This window comes from Mus caroli, chromosome 1 (assembly GCF_900094665.2).
Source record: "Mus caroli chromosome 1, CAROLI_EIJ_v1.1, whole genome shotgun sequence".
Classification (NCBI taxonomy): domain Eukaryota; kingdom Metazoa; phylum Chordata; class Mammalia; order Rodentia; family Muridae; genus Mus; species Mus caroli.
In genome coordinates this window covers 65,199,161-65,216,548 of record NC_034570.1, presented here as the reverse complement: position 1 = coordinate 65,216,548, position 17,388 = coordinate 65,199,161, and the positions used below count along the sequence as shown (strand labels likewise).

The following is a 17,388-nucleotide window of genomic DNA, read 5'->3' as shown; positions in this document are numbered from 1 at the left end:
AGTTCAATAGGCGGCTCTGTAAACTGTGAAAGATGTAATGATTCTGCTGGAGTGGCAAACCTTTGATTGCTACAAATCGTAGCGGAAGGCACGGTCTGTGAAGCGCCAAGGTGTCAAACATTCTCTAATAAGTGCACAAAAGATAAGTGACTCCCAAGTGAATTCCGTAACTAAGGAAAGAGTGAGAAACATGGAGATCAGCGCATCTAGTTTATTGTCCTTTCTTGTGTGAGACCTACCGCTACCAGGGGATCTATTTAGCACTAGAAAACTTAGAATGGGTTTTGCGTGGAGACAGGCAGACGTTTAGTTCATATTTCAGAAAGCATGTGTTTGCACCATTTCCCTGAAGCCTGAGAGTTTAGAAAGCAACTGACATGTATTAGACAAGTTATAGAAATTGTTTCTTCCCAAGTCCTACTGGAAGAGGATATTTTGAATTAAAGAGAACAAGAGGTTGCAACATTGTAGGAAATTGTATAAGTACAGGGGTTCTACAGGAGAGGACAGTAGTTACATTCAGGCCCATTTCCAAATAGGATCAGAAAACATCCTCTTCTCCTCAGATATGTCTCAGAAAGCGAACTACAAAGAGGCAGCAGCATGCCTGATCTCTGTCCTGTCCTCACTTGGTGGCTAAGGACCAGAATATCCAGATACTTAACCTGATTGTGGCCACAAGGAAATGTCTGTCCAGTCAGTAGGAACCACATTGTCCAATATACTAGACCCCGCCACCTGTTGGCACCAGTTTAGCCAAACCGTGTCACATGTTAATTATGTATCTTAAAGAGTCCTAATGCTATGACCCCAAAGAAACTCCCCCTTAGAGAAGTCATTATTACCCTATTTTAAAAATTAAGCAGTTTGAGGGCAGTGTAGTGAATCCAGGGGCACTAGATATGTTCATTGTCTTGAATACATTGATGGCCCCAACAAGGACACATGTCAAATTTTGTCCAACTGTACATCTTGACATTGCATAGCACGGAAGCTGCTGACCACCTCATATGGTTGTTGTGATGGGTAGATGGTAATGTAGACTCCCACAAAAGTTACATCAGTGGCCCTCACAGATGCCCTTTCAAATGGACGGGAGAGATAGTAACACCCTGTGTTTACACTTGACTGAGTTCCATTTATACCTGTGGAGCTGGGGCTTACAGACAGGACAGAGTGGCCCTTATTTACAGATTATGTCCAGACATACTCACTTAGCCACAGGTAGGCTATGGGACTGAACGCTTGGATGTTTTATCAGATGAAGGAGTCCCAGGGAGTGCTGTGTGCTTTCTCATACTCTCAAGTTTAAAGCAAATCCCACTTGCCTCTTCAGATCTCCTGCCTGGGACTGAATACTTAGTCAGTGTCTCCAGTGTCTACGAACAACACGAGAGCATCCCTCTCCGGGGAAGGCAGAAAACAGGTGAGCCACGATAGCTACCAACGTTAAGCAACAAAACTATAGGTTGAGTCTATAGTTGCATCTCCATCTTTCGTGGCATTAGTATATTACTTTTTATTAATTAATGACGACAATAATTACTACAATTAATTAATAATTATTTAGTTATTGTAGAGTAGTGGTTTTTGCCATGGTATTTTCACATGCTCTGTTGATCTTCCTCTTCCGTTCCTCTCCTTGCCCCCAGTCACTCTTCCTGGTCCCCTTCCTCCCTGTAGTAATGTACAGCCCCTTTTTCACTATCATGTCATCTTGTCACCTCTATCCTATGATCCTTTTCACTTTCCACCCTCTCTCCCTTAAAGCATCTTCTTTTTTCCCCACATTTCTTTTTCTAGTTTCAGGACCTTTGCTTTGCACATACATGTAGATGCTCTATACACACATATGAAAAATTAAAGCTAGGATCCAGGTACCAGAAAACTCCACTTTGTCTTTCTGAGACTGGATTGCTTTGTTTAACATAATAATGTTACTTTGTTTAACATAACAATAGAGTTCCCTGGTTTCCTTGTGAATTTCACTGGGTTCTTGTCTTAGTTAAGGTTGTTGTGATGTTTGTGAGGAAACACCATGATCAATAGCATGATCATGGGGAGGGAAGGGTTTATTCCGCTTACACTTCCACACTGTAGTCCATCACTGAGGGAAGCCAGGACAGGAACTCAAGCAGGGCAGGAACTTGGAGGCAGGAGCTCACACCCGGGGGCCATGGAGGAGTGCTGCTTACTGGCTGGCTTCTCCCATGACCTGCTCAGCCTGGTTTCTTATAGAATCCAGGACCATGAGCCCAGAGAAGGCACTGCCCTGCCCACAGTGGGCTGGGCCCTGCCCTGTCAATCACTAATAAAGAGAAAGCCCTACAAGCTTGCCTAGATCTTACAGAGGCATTTTCTTAATTAACGATTCCTTCCTCTTAGATGACTTTAGCTTGGGTCAAGTTGATGATATAAAGCTACCCAGAACAACGCTGAAGCCCTCGGAAGTATCAGTGTTTCGGTATAATGTAGAAATCGGCTATAATTTTACATATTGTTTCAATTACTTTTAAAAAGGAAAAAAAAGAAAGAAATGCTTGTGTAAGCTGATTGCGGTCAGCTCTCAGTCCCGTATAACAGGGTCAGTTGCGTTCCCCACATCGTCCTCGATGTCTAAGCTCGTGGTTGTTGTCTTTTGCTCCCCTCCTTGGGTGGGAAAAACAGGTCTCGATTCCCCAACTGGTTTTGATTCTTCTGATATCACCGCCAACTCATTCACTGTTCACTGGGTGGCTCCTCGGGCCCCCATCACCGGCTACATCATCCGCCATCACCCTGAGCATTCTGTGGGAAGACCCAGGCAGGATCGAGTGCCGCCCTCGCGGAATTCCATCACCCTCACCAACCTTAATCCGGGCACCGAGTACGTTGTCAGCATCATTGCTGTTAATGGCAGAGAGGAGAGCCCACCACTGATTGGCCAGCAAGCCACAGGTAATTTTGTTTTTTTAATCCGCAAAGAAATCCCTTGGTGTGGACTTTATAGGTTTGGTGTAGACTGTGAAAAAGCTTCATGCCATCCGAGTCAGCACCACTGGTGGCGGGAGACACAAAGAGCAGTGATGGAGCCAGGCGCAGCGGTGCACGCACGCACGCACGCACGCACGCATGCAGGCCTTTGATCCCAGCACTCGGAGGCAGGTGGATTTCTGGATAGGAGGTCAGCTTGGTCTACAGAGTGAGTTCCAGACTAGCCAGAGCTACACAACAAGACCTTATCTCAATAAAAAGGGAAAGAGGACAGTGATAGACTGTGTGGCAAACATTTCTCCCTCTAAAAACATATTTTTTTTCTCTGAGAGATTGTCACCTGGTTCAGCTATGTTCTGGTGTTTTTGCTGGTCAGTCTTATTTATAATGTTTTGAGAGAGCGTCATAGCCCAGACTGACCCAGAACTGGCTCTGTAGCCCAAGCTTATCTAAGATACTTCACCTTGACTTGTGAGATATTCATGGATATTTACTGGTTTTTAAGAAGGTTTCATACAAAACCATAATATGGTACCAAAGTTACTGTAAACCTATGATTTTTGTTTTGTTAGCTGGGCTTGGTAGCACAGATGTGTAATCCCAGTTACTTGGGAGGCTGGAGCAAGAAGGCCATCCTGGGCTACTGTGAGTTCAAAGTTAGCCTGTGCAATTCAGTGAGGCTCATCTGTTTCTTAAAGGGGTGCAGTGGATGTAGTGTAGTGGTGGAGTGCTTTGTGTGGCGTGAGTCAAGCCCTAGATTTTGACTTTAAGCACAGATAGATATATTTTCAGTGACAATGATTGGGAGACCTGTTATCAGAACAGTCTGTAGCTTAGCTGTGAATAGGGACGTGTGTGACCTCTATTTCCAAATAGCACACAGTTAAGGGTGCATGGGGTGGGATCTCTGTGAGTTCCAGGCCAGCCTGGTCTACAAAGCGAGTTCCAGGACAGACAGGGCTGTTAACACAGAGAAACCCTGTGTTCAAAAACCAAAAGAAAAAAGAAAAGTGCACGGGTGAGTGCTGCTGTAGTTTTTATAACTTCTGTGATTTAAATTATTTTCCAAAGAGAGTGTTGAGGAAAAAAGAATTCACAATTGGGATGGTCTCCATAGCCCCTTCCCTTGACCTCCCCATAAAATTTAACTCTGCTAATTCAGTGTTGCATTTAGATTTTTGTTTGAAGAGGATGTGTGTAATCGTTATCTGGGAAAGGACAAAGGGAACCTGAGCTTTCTTTGGAAGTTATAGATGTGAAATTTTCCTGTGATTTTTTTTTTTCCTAGTTTCTGATATTCCGAGAGATCTGGAGGTCATTGCCTCCACCCCCACCAGCCTGCTAATCAGTTGGGAACCCCCTGCCGTCTCTGTGCGCTATTACAGGATCACCTACGGAGAGACAGGTCTGTTCATTTTGGGCCATTTCACCCTTAGAGGATCAGGGTTCGGGTGGGTAACTTGGAAATCTGACAGTGGGAACAGGATTAAATGCAAACAGGCCCATTTAGAAAACCAACCACCCCCCCCCTCTCTCTCTCTTTCTTTCTTTCTTTCTTTCTTTCTTTCTTTCTTTCTCTCTCTCTCTCTCTCTCTTTCTTTCTTTCTTTCTTTCTTTCTTTCTTTCTTTCTTTNTCTCTCTCTCTCTCTCTCTCTTTCTTTCTTTCTTTCTTTCTTTCTTTCTTTCTTTCTTTCTTTCTTTCCTCTGTCCAAAAATGCATGGGAGCTACATTTAATTGATTGTAATGAAGTTCAAAGGTGGTTTATAGAATACAGCTAGGGTGGGAAGCAGCGCTGAGAGAAAAAAGTTTATATATTCACAAATATTACCATTGGTAATCCTTACTATTCTTTCTTTTCAGTGTTCTCTAAATTTAACAAATATTCTGTTAACGCTTTCGTAAAGACTTCATTCCATTTTAGGTTGAGTGAGCCACATTCTTGTCCCCCTTTTCTATTTAATTTAAACAATTAATTAAATATAATTACATGATTTCCTCCTTCCCTTTCCTCTTCCAAACCATCCCACACCCCTCTCGCTCCAGTCCCTCTCAGTTTTTTGGCTTCTTTGTCTTACTGTTACACACACACACACACACACACACACACACACACACACAGAGTGCATGTGCATCCAACAAATAAGTATAAATACAACCTACCGAGTCTGCTTACTGTTGCTTCTATGGACATGGTTTCAGAGCTGACTGCTTGGTATTTATTATCAGCCAGGGAGCTCATTTCTGGGGATTTCTTCACCTTTTGCCTGTTAATCTGCAACTCAGTGACATTTTAACCCAGGGATGTTAAAATGACATTAGCTTGAGAGTTCTCCTGGTTTTTATATACTTCTCAGGGCTTCCTACCCACGTAAATACACTTGTCTGTCAGGTTGGGTTAAAGCGGCCACTCCTTATGACGGAACCAGCAAGCTGCAGTGACTTACACACCGCTTTCGATGTGTTAATAATATTGGAGTAACTCCTAGCTCCTCAAATTCTATGCTAACTCCTTTCGTACAGGAGGAAATAGCCCTGTCCAGGAGTTCACTGTGCCCGGAAGCAAGTCCACAGCCACCATCAACAACATTAAACCAGGAGCAGACTACACCATCACCCTGTATGCTGTCACTGGCCGTGGGGACAGTCCAGCCAGCAGCAAGCCAGTTTCCATCAATTATAAAACAGGTACAAATTTCTCTTCTGGGGTAACACGGCGTTATTTATGACGATGGTTATCCCTGTATTCGTCCAAGGTATTGTCTTCACTGCACAGTTGATTTTCCTTTAGTTTTGTGTGGTGCTGGGGACCAAACCCAGCATCTCACACACACACACACACACACACACACACACACACACACACACACATATATATGCTGTACCACTGAACTACACCCTTGACCCTGATTTCTTTTTCTTTTTTTTTTGTTTTGTTTTTTTTTTTTGAGACAGGGTTTCTCTGTGTACAAAAGCCTGTAGCTAACAACACCTTCAAGTAATAGAGTCTTGAGAGACAAATGTACAAAGAAGACCCCAAGAGCAGACATTTTTATCTGTGTTTTTAACCGCTACAGCTATGTATCTACATTAGACATAAGGCAGAGAGTGTTTGTTCATAAATACCTGCAGAAAATGAATGGATGGGTTGACTATTAGGAGACAAAGGCCTGCCTGAGATGTAGGATTTTGTTTGTGGAATGAAAGAATCAGGTTGTAAATAGTTGTAATAGTGTCTGGATGCATGGCTTCCCTTCTTCAAGCTAACACCCTTTATTCTTGTCAAAAGAAACATTTGCAATACATTAATAGAAGCAAAAGATCATTTGCATACACACTAGAACTAAAGGCCAGGGCTTGTCCAGGCCTGCCCCCACACTGGGACATCACTGCTTTCCTTTGTACTTACAGAAATTGACAAGCCGTCCCAGATGCAGGTGACAGATGTCCAGGACAACAGCATCAGTGTCAGGTGGCTGCCTTCAACTTCTCCTGTGACGGGCTACAGAGTGACCACCACTCCCAAAAATGGCCTAGGACCATCAAAAACTAAAACTGCCAGTCCAGGTAAGGATAACCAGAAGTCCACACCTAGCAAGAGAAACACGGTAGGATCTCAGAAGTTGCCATTTGAAGTGAGTGTCCTATGTGATGTGTGTATGCTGCTCCCATTCATAGACTGGTGCCAGCTCAGTATTGGTATCCGTGTATCTCAGGTTTTATTTTTTTTATACTGTCTTGTGTAGTAATAGGGACTATTTAAATCCTTAGTCACTCACTAGGAAGAGAAGGATATACTGATGTTACAGATCCTTGTAGATCTGATGTTCTTATATGAAATGGCTTGTAAGATCTCAAGCCAGTTTCTTAAGACCAATTTTCATTTCTTTCTTTTTTTTTCAAGAATAAAAAGGGCATCATGTGAAGCTGTAAAGCTTATCCTTGAATATGATTTTACTGCAGTATGCTAAATTTTGTTTTGAGATGGGATCTCATGAAGTCTGTGCTGGCCTTGACGGCATTACATAGGCAAGGATGACGTTAAACTTCTGATCTTGTTGTCTGTATCTCCTGAGTGCTAGAACTATAGATAGGCACACAGTGTACTGTGCCGCTTGGCTATCTAAGCCTGGGTTTGTTCATGGGAACAGCATTCTACCAACTAAGCCGTGCTTCCCAGCCCCAGTTTTGTTACCAGTGAACAAGTTTTTCCGAGAGGAAACAGGCACCTGACTTTCCCAAGTGAAATGGGTGTTTGTTTCATGGTTATTCTGCAAATGAAAAGGGTAGGCTCAGCATCTGCTTCTCATTGCGCTCTTAGGAGTGGCTTGGGTGGCTCTATAGACCTGCAATTGCTTCTCCCTCCTTTTCAGATCAAACAGAGATGACCATTGAAGGTTTGCAACCCACCGTGGAGTACGTGGTTAGTGTTTATGCTCAGAACCGGAACGGAGAAAGCCAGCCCCTGGTTCAAACTGCAGTGACCAGTACGTAACCAATGCTTGGTTTTCTACTTCCAAAGTCATGTTGTCCTCAGGTGTCTCGATGCCCACCGCACATCTTGTGCCATTGTATACAGACAGGGAAAGGCGATGTGTCAGCTGGTTCATATCTTGAGATGAGCCCTTGGCCAACATTTTTTTCTTCTCGGCGCCAAAGCGAGCTTGCAGGAAAAATCACTGTAGTGTTGCCATCAATGGCTGCTGTGCTTTGAATCTCCTTCGCTTAAACAGCCTCAGCAAAATCTTATTTGCTTTTAGCAAATCTATGAAATATCTCTCCAGGACCTACTTTTTCTATGACTGGATGGTAATGTTGACTGTAGTATGCCCCAAGAAGTGATTATGGTTGAAGGACTGTGGCTGGGTCAGCCTTGTTTTTTTTTTTTTTTTTCTTTTTTAAAGATTTTATTTATTTCATCTATATGAGTACACTGTCACTGTCTTCAGACACACCAGAAGAGGGCATCGGATCCCATTACAGATGATTGTGAGCCACCATGTGGTTGCTAGGAATTGAACTGAGGACCTCTGGAAGAGCAGTCAGTGCTCGTAACCACTGAGCCATCTCTCCAGCCCAGGGTCAGCCTTTTTAAATATAAAGACTTAAGAGAGGGGGAAAAGAAGAACCTAAGACAAATTATGACTTGAGGAAAAAAAATCAACTTTACCATTTCCAAGATATAGAGAATCCAGGTCCTTGAGACTAACATCACATTGCAGAATCAAATCTAGAATATCTTTAAATTGATATAAATAAATTTCCTTGGTGGAGATTTTTTTCTTCAGGGTGTCTACATACCTCACACCCACTTGTGTCTTAATAAGCAACGTGACACTGCATACGCTAAACCTCAAAAAAAAAAAAAAAAGCCTTTTAAGCAGATGTCAAGTAACTTTCTGTTTTAATAGTGTGATAATTGGAACTTAATTCATCAAAGACAATGGTTATCAGCAGAACTGCTTTGCATGGTATGGAAATATGCTTGTTTCACAACTTGCTTTTCACATAACCTCTTACCATTAATTTGCCTAACAGACATTGATCGCCCTAAAGGACTGGCATTCACTGATGTGGATGTCGATTCCATCAAAATTGCTTGGGAAAGCCCACAGGGGCAAGTTTCCAGGTACAGGGTGACCTACTCGAGCCCTGAGGATGGAATCCGGGAGCTTTTCCCTGCACCTGATGGTGAAGACGACACTGCAGAGCTGCAGGGCCTCAGGCCGGGGTCTGAGTACACAGTCAGTGTGGTTGCCTTGCACGATGATATGGAGAGCCAGCCCCTGATTGGAATCCAGTCCACAGGTATATCGTTAACCGCACCCACCGCCCGGGTGCTTCTGGGAACAGTGGCTTTATGCCTTGCTGGCGTTATATTTTACTGGGCTATTGAATCCCATGTAAGGGAGAGTAGAAAAATGCCCTCAAACTCTTAGGAAAGAAAGGCCCTCTTCAACAAGGAATGGTAGTGAACAATGAAAGTCAGGTAATGCTTAGGTAACTAAGTCTAGGAAAGAGAAATTTAAAGTAGCTAAGCATAGATGTGCAAACATATTAAATATATAAATATTTAAAGATTATAAAGTAAGACATTTGAAGATACTAAATTATGGATTGTTTCCTAAGTAAGACACCTCTGTGGTGACCCTCCCTCTCCACACATGGAGGAAAGAAGTCTAGAATCATAGAGCTTACTCTGAGAATTGACCCTCTAAGCCAGGCATTTCCTTGCAACATGATCAAAGAACACATGGGTAAGACCTCCCCTGGCTAGCTCTCCTGTGCTGGGCCTTCATTTGCTTAAAGGATGACGATGCAGACGCACAGGACAGAGTCATTAGGACCAGTGCTTCTTACCATCCTCTTATGCTTTTACTTCTGGAGCAAGATTGGAATGCTCAAAGCATACAGAGGTGACAGTCTGTGGAACTGCTCTCTGCTTCTCTCTCCTGCCTCTGTTGTAAACCAATTTTCTTCTTATGCTGCGCCGCAGAGAATACTTCAAATTTAGCAGTGCTATCTGCCGTGGGGTCCAAATGAAAGAGACAAATAAAAACAATTCTATCTCTAGGATGGAATAGTCTGTGAAATTGTTTCCTGTGCAAAGATAATTTATATAGAAAAAGGGGCCATTGCTCATCTTTTTCATACAAATGAAAAAAAAATCAATTCTAATGACTAATAAGGGAATTCAACTCTTGGCTTCTAAAGGGGTAGGGTAGGGAGATAAGACCCAAAGTCTCTCGGAAGCCTGCCGTTTATGCAGATGTTTCCAGTGGTTCTGAGAGTTGCTGGTATAAAATACTCCTCTCGTTTTTATTACTTGTTTGCGCTGACTCTCCTGGGCCAGGGAGTCCACCAGTCCCTACGAGGACCATCCATCCTCCTTCTTAAAGTTTGCTTTCTTTCCCCGTTCCTCGTTCCCTATAAGATAACCTTTTAACCAATGACCATCCTGACAGCCATTCCTGCGCCCACCAACCTGAAGTTCAGTCAGGTGACACCCACCAGCTTTACTGCCCAGTGGATAGCACCCAATGTTCAGCTCACTGGCTACCGGGTGCGGGTGAACCCGAAAGAGAAGACAGGACCAATGAAAGAAATCAACCTTTCTCCAGACAGCTCATCGGTGATTGTGTCAGGACTCATGGTAAGAACTGCGCTTCCCTCTACAGAGTAAGGCAGTGAGTTATTTCATAGAGTTCATAGGTGCAATCTCATGATAAACCTAATGCTCTTTGCTTCTACCATCAAATAGGTTTGTCACAAACGTGTACAATAGAATTCTTTTATGTAGACCTAGGATTGTCTAGATACCCTAAGATGACTATTGAATTAGAATGGTGTAAATAGCTTTGGATTTTGTGCAGGTCTTTGACAGAAGTATTCCACTTATTTAAAAGAAGTAGTATTCTGTAGGGGAGCAATATATATATATATATATATATATATATATATATATATATATATATATATCTCCACTCTGGCTGAGTTTTTGGCTTTTATGAGTGATGCTTCCCTGGCAAGACGCATTCTCCAGTTACTACCAGCCTAACTTGACACTACCCCCATTAAAACATTTGACAATCAGCCAGCTGTGCTTTAATCTTGGGAGGCAGAATAAGCAGGCGGATTTCTGAGTTCGAGCCCAGCCTGGCCTACAGAATGAGTTCCAGGACAGCCAGAGATACACAAAGAGACCCTGCCTCAAACAAGCAAGCAAATAATATTTAAAACTTTTTCTAGCCATGCAGAAATTAGCTAGGATCCAATAAGGGCTTAATGCATATCTTAACACAGGACCAATTCCTAGGGAAGTAGCAGAAGATAGGTCATAGAATAGAAGCTTTCTCTTGCTTTTTTTGTGATCAGGAAAAAGCAAAACCTGATTTATACCTGTCAGATCATAAAGGCGAAAAAAAGGCTAATACTGATTTCTTTCTTATTCTTTTTTTGCTGCTACTTGTGGATTGTGGACTTAACCCCTGAGAACATTTTAAAATTCACTTAATTTAAATGTAAATGTATTACCTATCATAGGTAACAGTGAAGTTGCTCTGGGAACCTGGAGGATTGGGGTTTGCTGGGCTATGCAGATGGTCTTTTATAATCACCGCATTTCTCTAATGCTTTGGTAAGAACTCCAGGCATCACGCAACACTATTGCCAAAGTTTCTGGTACCTTTGTTTCCAGGTGGCCACCAAATACGAAGTCAGTGTCTATGCTCTCAAGGACACATTGACAAGCAGACCAGCTCAGGGTGTCATCACAACACTGGAGAGTGAGTAATCCGATGAGTAACATGTTTTAATACTGACCGACCCTGAGTGGAAGTCAAAAGAAAAGATCTTTACATTTAAACCACTGACTTAGCAATAGAATTTGGAAGTTGATAGAATAGCTTGTTGTTTCGGGAATCCATCCAGGAAATGACCTGCTGAAACAAAATGGAATCACTTCACTGTGTTGTGTTGGTGCTGTTGGGTTAAAACTCACAGCTGGCTTATGCGGTACTGGTGAGGGTCTGTATTCGTAGGGTTCAGTGTGGGGAAGATGAACTGTCTTCCACCATAGGGAATGTGGGGCTAAATTAGATCTGTGGTCTAGTCTGTGGATGTTTCATCACCTATGGAATGATTAACACATGAAGCCTTATAGAAATGACCGAAGATTAGTCCCCCAGACAGACGTTATTACTAATTGTCTGTGTTATAATTCCTACCAGACATTCTTTTTTTTTTTTTAAAGATTTATTTATTTATTATATGTAAGTACACTGTAGCTGTCTTCAGACACTCCAGAAGAGGGCGCCAGATCTCGTTACGGATGGTTGTGAGCCACCATGTGGTTGCTGGGATTTGAACTCTGGACCTTCGGAAGAGCAGTCGGGTGCTCTTACCCACTGAGCCATCTCACCAGCCCCCTACCATACATTCTTACATATTAGTAAAGTAATCATTGTCACACTTGTTTGACATGGCTCTAGACACTAGAGAGTCAACCCTGGGCACCACTGTAGTATTTAGAAAGCTTTTCTGTTTAGTGAACATTTCCATATTTCCTCAATACCGTTAACCCATCTTTCTGTAACCTTCACATTACTTTTCAGTGTATTTCCTGAAGTGGATGTATTTGCATAATGAGGACTCTTTTTAAAATATCCAAACCTTACCTGTATGAGCCAAGCGGGCTTTAATCTCTGGCTCTGCTCCTACACAGATGTTAGCCCTCCAAGAAGGGCCCGTGTGACGGACGCTACAGAGACCACCATCACTATTAGCTGGAGAACGAAGACAGAGACAATCACTGGCTTCCAAGTCGATGCCATCCCAGCTAATGGCCAGACCCCAGTCCAGAGGACCATCAGCCCGGATGTCAGAAGCTACACCATTACAGGTCAGTGCACTCGTGGTCTGCCTGTATGCGCCCCTGCAGGATAACCTGGCTCGTTAGATAGTCTGGTCTAGTATTGAGAATGTGAGCGCCATTCCATGATCTGTTGACTTCCTGATGTTTGCTGACCTATAAATCTCATTCATTGAATTTGTTGTTTTATAAACGCTGATTTATTATTGTCTAATGAAAATCTGCACACTGTAGTCATAGGCAGGAGTCTGAGGCAGGAGGATGTGATTTTGAGAGTAGACATAGTGAAACCCTATTTTTTTTTAAAGTTAATATAGAGAACATAAAGATATAAAATAGTAAAATTAGCATGTCTAGATTTTAAAAGGCAAAATGAAATTTATAATTACAAACAGCATTATGTATAATAAAAACGGAAACTGTAATCAGAGACGATTCAGTATTGGGACATAAGTGAGGTGCTTTTGAGATGTGTTTTTCATTAGTAGTGACCTGTCCACCCCGTGAAGCCCTTTACTCTTCCCTGTAACTGCTTCTGCCATGGTATAGGAGTCAAGGAAACTGTAGGCAAGCACGAGAACTCGCCTAGTAAAGTAAGAGTGGATTAAACAGGTGTCTTTTTAACTTCCAGGTTTACAGCCAGGCACTGACTACAAGATCCACCTGTACACTCTGAACGACAATGCCCGGAGCTCGCCCGTGATCATCGATGCCTCCACCGGTAACTATGCTTTCTATGGAGGAAGGAAGTGTCAGCTGCTGCCTATTGTAATCAGCCGCGTCAACTTTAGAAACAGTTAGGGAGCTGGAATTTCCATGTTCTGACTCCCGGGACTCTCCGATTCTCTCTCTCCTCCTCTGTTCGCTAGGGCTGGGCTCAACTGTGAGAATGGCCATTCATTTTTCTAAGGTGTCACTTTGCTTGCCTTTCAGCCATCGATGCACCATCCAACCTGCGGTTCCTGACCACCACACCCAACTCCTTGCTGGTGTCATGGCAGGCGCCCCGTGCCAGGATTACTGGCTACATTATCAAGTATGAGAAGCCTGGATCCCCTCCCAGAGAAGTGGTCCCTCGGCCCCGCCCTGGTATCACGGAGGCCACCATTACTGGTATTGCTTCCACACTGTGATTTTTTTTCCCCCCTTAATCATAGATGCCCCAAATCCATAATACTCCCCAGTTGTGTCTTTGATGCTATGAGAATGAGGGGCCCAGCACTTTAGATGTTCTTCTCTTTAGGGACAGTAGTCTTCTCAAGTGGTATGAATGACTGAGCATGCAATTTCTGTGCTGTCCTATGACACAGCTATGATGTATTACACTCTGGTGTAAATTCTTCATTATTTCCTCCCATCCCCCCCCCCAGATAAATTGTATGTATAGATTCTCCTGGATGTTGAAGTCTCTAAAACACACAGATATCAGGAGATCACGGCTTCTTTGTTGCATTTATTGAAGAAGAAAATAAGAGTCTGATATGGGAAGACTTAAGCAGAAGACATCCTCATTTTTGCTCTGTCACTGACAGCTGTCCGAGATTAGACCTAAATAGAAGTCTGAAGTCTCTGATGATCTCTCCCAAATATATATCTCATTGCCGGCCCACAGTATAGATAGTTTATCTACAGGCTGAAAGAATCCTCTAGAAAGGTTACCATGAAACTGCTCATTCAAGTATCAGCTGTGGCTGTAAGATGATTAACTAGCCAAGGGGCTCTGGGGTGCGCAGAGTAGATAAACAAGGAGCGAAGCTGACCTTAAGACTTCACAGGCAGCTGGCAGGAATGCCTGCTCCCCAGCCGCCTCTGCTGAGCCAATCACTGGCCGTGCCTGCCAACGTAAGTGAAACGGCCGTGTTTCCCATCAGGTCTGGAGCCAGGAACCGAGTACACCATCTATGTCATTGCCCTGAAGAACAATCAGAAGAGTGAGCCCCTGATTGGGAGGAAAAAGACAGGTAAAAGACTCATAACCAGTGGTTGCTTTGCAGGGTGAAGTTCTCTACATTTCCACACATCACACATCTCTCACGGATTTTTTTATTTTCCTAGCAGAATGGCTTATATATTGTACTCTTTGACAGGAATCACCTAACATGCTCTAAAAATGTCTGATTTATTTCTTTTTCTACAACCTTAAGCTTCGTTTACCTTGCAGCGAGTCAAACTAGATAGTTTGAATTAGAAGGGGGAGGGGAAGCTTTTTAATGGTGGGAGTAAAACCTTTCTGATTTGGGTTGATTTATTTATTATTTGATTTCTGAACTTCAAACATTTCAGTTCGTTGCAAAGCCTTAATTGGAGCAGAGATGGCTTTCTGTGGGACTCAGCGGTTCAAAGCTTTGTCTGTATGAGAATTCATACTAACTTTTTTTTTTCCTGTCTGAACTATAAAGAAATCTGTGAAAAAAAAAATCACGATTTCTTTCTCTAAGAGTGTTTTGTGATCTGAGAACCGCTGGTTGTGTGGGAGCACTGATCGGGTTGATATACAGTTGTTGCCTGGGTTGACAGTGATTGGTTGCTTCTTCTTCGAGCTTAACTTTTGCGCTTTGCTTTTTTGGCTCTAACCTCTCTTGGCTAGACGAGCTTCCCCAACTGGTTACCCTTCCACACCCCAATCTTCATGGACCAGAGATCTTGGATGTTCCCTCCACAGTTCAAAAGACCCCCTTCATCACCAACCCTGGGTATGACACCGAAAATGGTATTCAGCTTCCTGGCACAACCCACCAGCAACCCAGTGTTGGGCAACAAATGATCTTTGAGGAACATGGCTTTAGGCGGACAACGCCACCCACTGCGGCCACCCCCGTCAGGCTTAGGCCAAGACCATACCTGCCGAATGTAGATGAGGAGGTCCAAATCGGTCATGTTCCCAGGGGAGACGTAGACTACCACCTCTATCCTCATGTTCCGGGGCTCAATCCAAATGCCTCTACAGGACAGGAAGCTCTCTCTCAGACAACCATCTCTTGGACGCCGTTCCAGGAGAGTTCTGAGTACATCATTTCATGCCAACCTGTTGGCACCGACGAAGAGCCCTTACAGGTACATGACAGCCCTTGCAAATTGTCTCTCTATGTAACTGTGTCTTCAGAAACAACCACAGCTTCATGTCTGATGGCCACTGTCTTAGTCAGGGTTTCTACTCCTGCACAAACATTGACCAAGAAGCAAATTGGAGAGGAAAGGGTTTATTCAGCTTACACTTCCATACTGCTGTTCATCACCAAAGGAAGTCAGGACTGGAACTCAAGCAGGTCAGGAAGCAGGAGCTGATGCAGAAGCCACGGAGGGATGTTCTTACTGGCTGGCTTCCCCTGGCTTGCTCGGCCTGCTCTCTTATAGAACCCAAGACTACCAGCCCAGAGATGGTTCCACCCACAAGGGGCCTTTCCCCCTTGATCACTCACTAATTGAGAAAATGCCCCACAGCTGGATCTCGTGGAGGCATCTCCCCAACTGAAGCTCCTTTCTCTGTGATAACCCCAGCCTGTGTCAAGTTGGCACATAACACCAGCCAGTACACCCACCTTCCCAGGGCAGAAGCTACGACTCTGACTAGAGGTTGTTTGACTCAGAGAGCATCACTGAGCGTCACGCAGTAGAGAAAACGAAATTCTTTTTATTATTCTCATACACTGGAGACTACTTAGTGAGACGGATAAAACAATTATCTTAGGAAGTAGAGGAAAAGTCATTTATATGAAGTTTGAAATGCCACCTTTGGCATCTGTCCTTGAAGAGGCACGCTGTTACGTGTCTAGGAAGACGAGGTGAACCGTTGGGGACCAGCTGTTATGAGAGATCGATTCTCCAAAACTCTCTTCTTTAATTTGTCCCACAGGTGCTAGAATCAATTTTTATTGTGTTATTTTTAGAAAGTGGCAGAAATCTTAAAATTGACTGTACCCTAGGACATTTATTAGCTTAGAAACTTTAGTCTGGGGATGTGCCAGTATTTTAGGAAAACCCAAGTTCTACTGTGTTGGCACCTTGCATGGCACATGCTGTCTGTCTGTGGCACTCAGGTTTATGAAGAGGGCTTTTTTTCCAGGAGTTCTAGTGGCCACAGGATTCAGAGGAGGCTGGGATAGCTGAGGGTTTCTGGGAATTGTGGAACACCTAGGTAGAAAAATCTAGCAGAAATGATGGTTCTTTTTTTTTTTTTTAAGTTACTCTTTTAATATTTTTTTATGTACATTGGTGTTTTGTCTGCATGTATGTCAGGGTGAGGATGTCAGAAGCTCTGGAACTGGAGTTACAGATAGATAATTGTGAGCTGCCATGTGGGTGCTGGGAATTGAACCCAGGTCCTCTGGCAGAGCATTTAGTGCTCTTAACCACTGAGCCATCTCCCCAGTCTTGAAACGATGGTTCTTTGCACTCATTTACTATCTCATCTTGACTGGGTGGGAGTCCTGTTCAACCCTGTTCTCTCCCTTCGTCTGTTTTTAAATGGGAGTGGGGGATTGCTCATAGACTAAGGAAGCTCATGCCGATTTATCATTGAAATGCTTTCTCCCTGCTTTGGATGTATAGTTCCAAGTTCCTGGAACTTCTACCAGTGCAACTCTGACTGGCCTTACCAGAGGGGTCACCTACAACATCATAGTGGAGGCACTGCAGAACCAGAGGAGGCACAAGGTTCGGGAAGAGGTTGTGACTGTGGGCAACGCTGGTAGGTACACTGCTGGCCTGTTCAGGCACATGCTTCTTGCTGGATCAGCCCAGAGAAGACTTGGTCTGTCGTCCTTTGTTGGCTTTAAACTTAGGAAAATAAGATTGCACAACAGTCAGAGATGTCCCCTTATGTAACCCATATGTTCACCAACACATATGTATGGTTGACAGGATGCCAGGCCTGGGAGGGACATGAATATTATTTACTCTAATACATTTTACCCCTCCTGTTGAGGATCCAGTTAACAGAGGCAATGGTTTTTTGGTACCTTTTACTATTCTCTCATCCCATACTGTGGTCCACTTAAGTGTTCCTAATCCGAACCGAAAACCTATAAACAGTCCTCCTTGGCAATCT

General features: G+C 43.5%; 1 protein-coding gene across 10 annotated transcripts in view; it reads left to right on the top strand.

Moving 5' to 3' along the window:
* Positions 1-17,388, top strand: part of Fn1 (fibronectin 1) — a 67,559-nt gene that overhangs the window by 40,396 nt on the left and 9,775 nt on the right. For 2 of the 10 annotated variants that reach the window (XM_029481505.1, XM_029481502.1), the window contains 15 exons: positions 1,337-1,426; positions 2,668-2,937; positions 4,262-4,378; positions 5,495-5,659; positions 6,383-6,538; positions 7,345-7,458; positions 8,510-8,779; positions 9,937-10,124; positions 11,169-11,256; positions 12,195-12,371; positions 12,973-13,062; positions 13,275-13,454; positions 14,213-14,302; positions 14,929-15,395; positions 16,890-17,028. In XM_029481505.1, coding sequence (XP_029337365.1) covers positions 1,337-1,426; positions 2,668-2,937; positions 4,262-4,378; positions 5,495-5,659; positions 6,383-6,538; positions 7,345-7,458; positions 8,510-8,779; positions 9,937-10,124; positions 11,169-11,256; positions 12,195-12,371; positions 12,973-13,062; positions 13,275-13,454; positions 14,213-14,302; positions 14,929-15,395; positions 16,890-17,028 — 2,601 coding nt within the window. The remainder of the gene's footprint in view (positions 1-1,336; positions 1,427-2,667; positions 2,938-4,261; positions 4,379-5,494; positions 5,660-6,382; positions 6,539-7,344; positions 7,459-8,509; positions 8,780-9,936; positions 10,125-11,168; positions 11,257-12,194; positions 12,372-12,972; positions 13,063-13,274; positions 13,455-14,212; positions 14,303-14,928; positions 15,396-16,889; positions 17,029-17,388) is intronic. The other 8 variants (XM_021150878.1, XM_029481519.1, XM_021150136.1 and 5 more) reach the window with 5 other exon arrangements.